Source organism: Kryptolebias marmoratus, linkage group LG12, assembly GCF_001649575.2.
Source record: "Kryptolebias marmoratus isolate JLee-2015 linkage group LG12, ASM164957v2, whole genome shotgun sequence".
NCBI classification, from domain to species: domain Eukaryota; kingdom Metazoa; phylum Chordata; class Actinopteri; order Cyprinodontiformes; family Rivulidae; genus Kryptolebias; species Kryptolebias marmoratus.
In genome coordinates this window covers 199,345-200,732 of record NC_051441.1, presented here as the reverse complement: position 1 = coordinate 200,732, position 1,388 = coordinate 199,345, and the positions used below count along the sequence as shown (strand labels likewise).

General features: G+C 53.8%; 1 protein-coding gene across 2 annotated transcripts in view; it reads left to right on the top strand.

Annotated features, from left to right (window-relative positions):
- Nucleotides 1–919, top strand: part of LOC108229634 (ras-related protein Rab-40C) — a 9,288-nt gene extending 8,369 nt beyond the window's left edge. For both annotated transcript variants that reach the window (XM_037978861.1, XM_037978860.1), the window contains exon 7: nt 214–919. In XM_037978861.1, the coding sequence (XP_037834789.1) occupies nt 214–488 (275 nt within the window). In that variant the 3' untranslated portion in view covers nt 489–919. The remainder of the gene's footprint in view (nt 1–213) is intronic.
- The last annotated feature ends 469 nt before the right edge of the window (nt 920–1,388 follow it).

Below are 1,388 nucleotides of genomic sequence, written 5' to 3'. Positions count from 1 at the left end.
CCTCTGTGTCCCCTCTGTGTCCCCTGTCTGTCCCCCGTCTGTTCCCCGTCTGTCCCCTCTCTGTCCCCTCTGTGTCCCCTCTGTCTCCCCTCTCTGTCTCCTCTCTGTCCCCCGTCTGTCCCCTCTCTGTCCCCTCTGTGTCCCCTCTGTCTCCCCTCTCTGTCTCCTCTCTGTCCCCCGTCTGTCCCCCGTCTGTCCCCTCTCCCTCCCCAGTCTTCAGCCTGCAGGATCTCTGCTGCAGAGCCATCGTCTCGTGCACGCCGGTCCACCTGATCGACAAACTGCCGCTGCCCGTCGCCATCAAGTCCCACCTGAAGTCGTTCTCCATGGCCAACGGGATGAACGCCGTCATGATGCACGGACGCTCGTACTCGCTGGCCAACCCTGCCGGAGGCTCCAAGGGCAACAGCCTGAAGCGCTCCAAGTCCACCCGCCCCCCCCAGAGTCCGCCTCAGAACTGTACCCGCTCCAACTGTAAGATCTCCTAACTTCTGCCTGGCGCAGGAAGGGGCGGAGCTCCCAGGTGAGGAGGGGGTGGGGCTTCAGAGAACAACTACAGACTTTTTTCACTACGTCCACCTGCCCAACGGAGAAGCTCCGCCCACTGTGGGAGGAGTAACTACATGTACAGACTCACATTTCATCACCGACATCACCTCAGACTCTTCTTCGGTCCGGCGCCATGTTTGTTCTCTCTTCTTCCATCGATAAGCTAAAGTTTAAAAACACTAAAAGCCCGAACCGGGCCTCAGGTCCAGTAAGAACCGAGTCCAGAGACATCCTGCAGATTCTACAGAGCCGGCTGCTTGTTGCCATGGATACCAGGCAGATATGGTCTATTTCTGGTCCTCTCATCTTCTCTGAAGTTTATTTCTAACTGGAGCAAAAATAAAACCTAAACTGCAGCAAATCAAAGGCTGATCAGATTCTGAGCTGGATTTTTGTTTCAAAGAACAAACTCGACGTTAACAAATAGTTCGGCCATTTTGAAGCAGGTTAAATAGTTGACATCTAACCTGTTGTAGCTAGTCTGAACCACAGGGTGTTTAGGCCCCGCCCCCTCCATGTAAACAAACACCTCGCTGCTGTTTGCCATGGGGAGGTAGGCGGGGCTTAAAGCACCATATCCAGAGCGACTCCAGTAAACCAGTTCCCAACACAGTAGAACCATGTTGATGTTCTGAACAGAACCGGGACCGAAGGGGATCACTGCCATCTTTAAACAAAATCCAAACCTTTTATTCTGCCGTCAGGTCCGCACCACTCCGTTACTTACATGGAGCAAACGGCAGCAGCTAGCTGTAGCACTTTCAGGGGGTCACGTCCGGCAGGAATCGAACATTTCTGCACCAGGTGAGATATTAACTATTTGCTTCAGAATGGCTGAA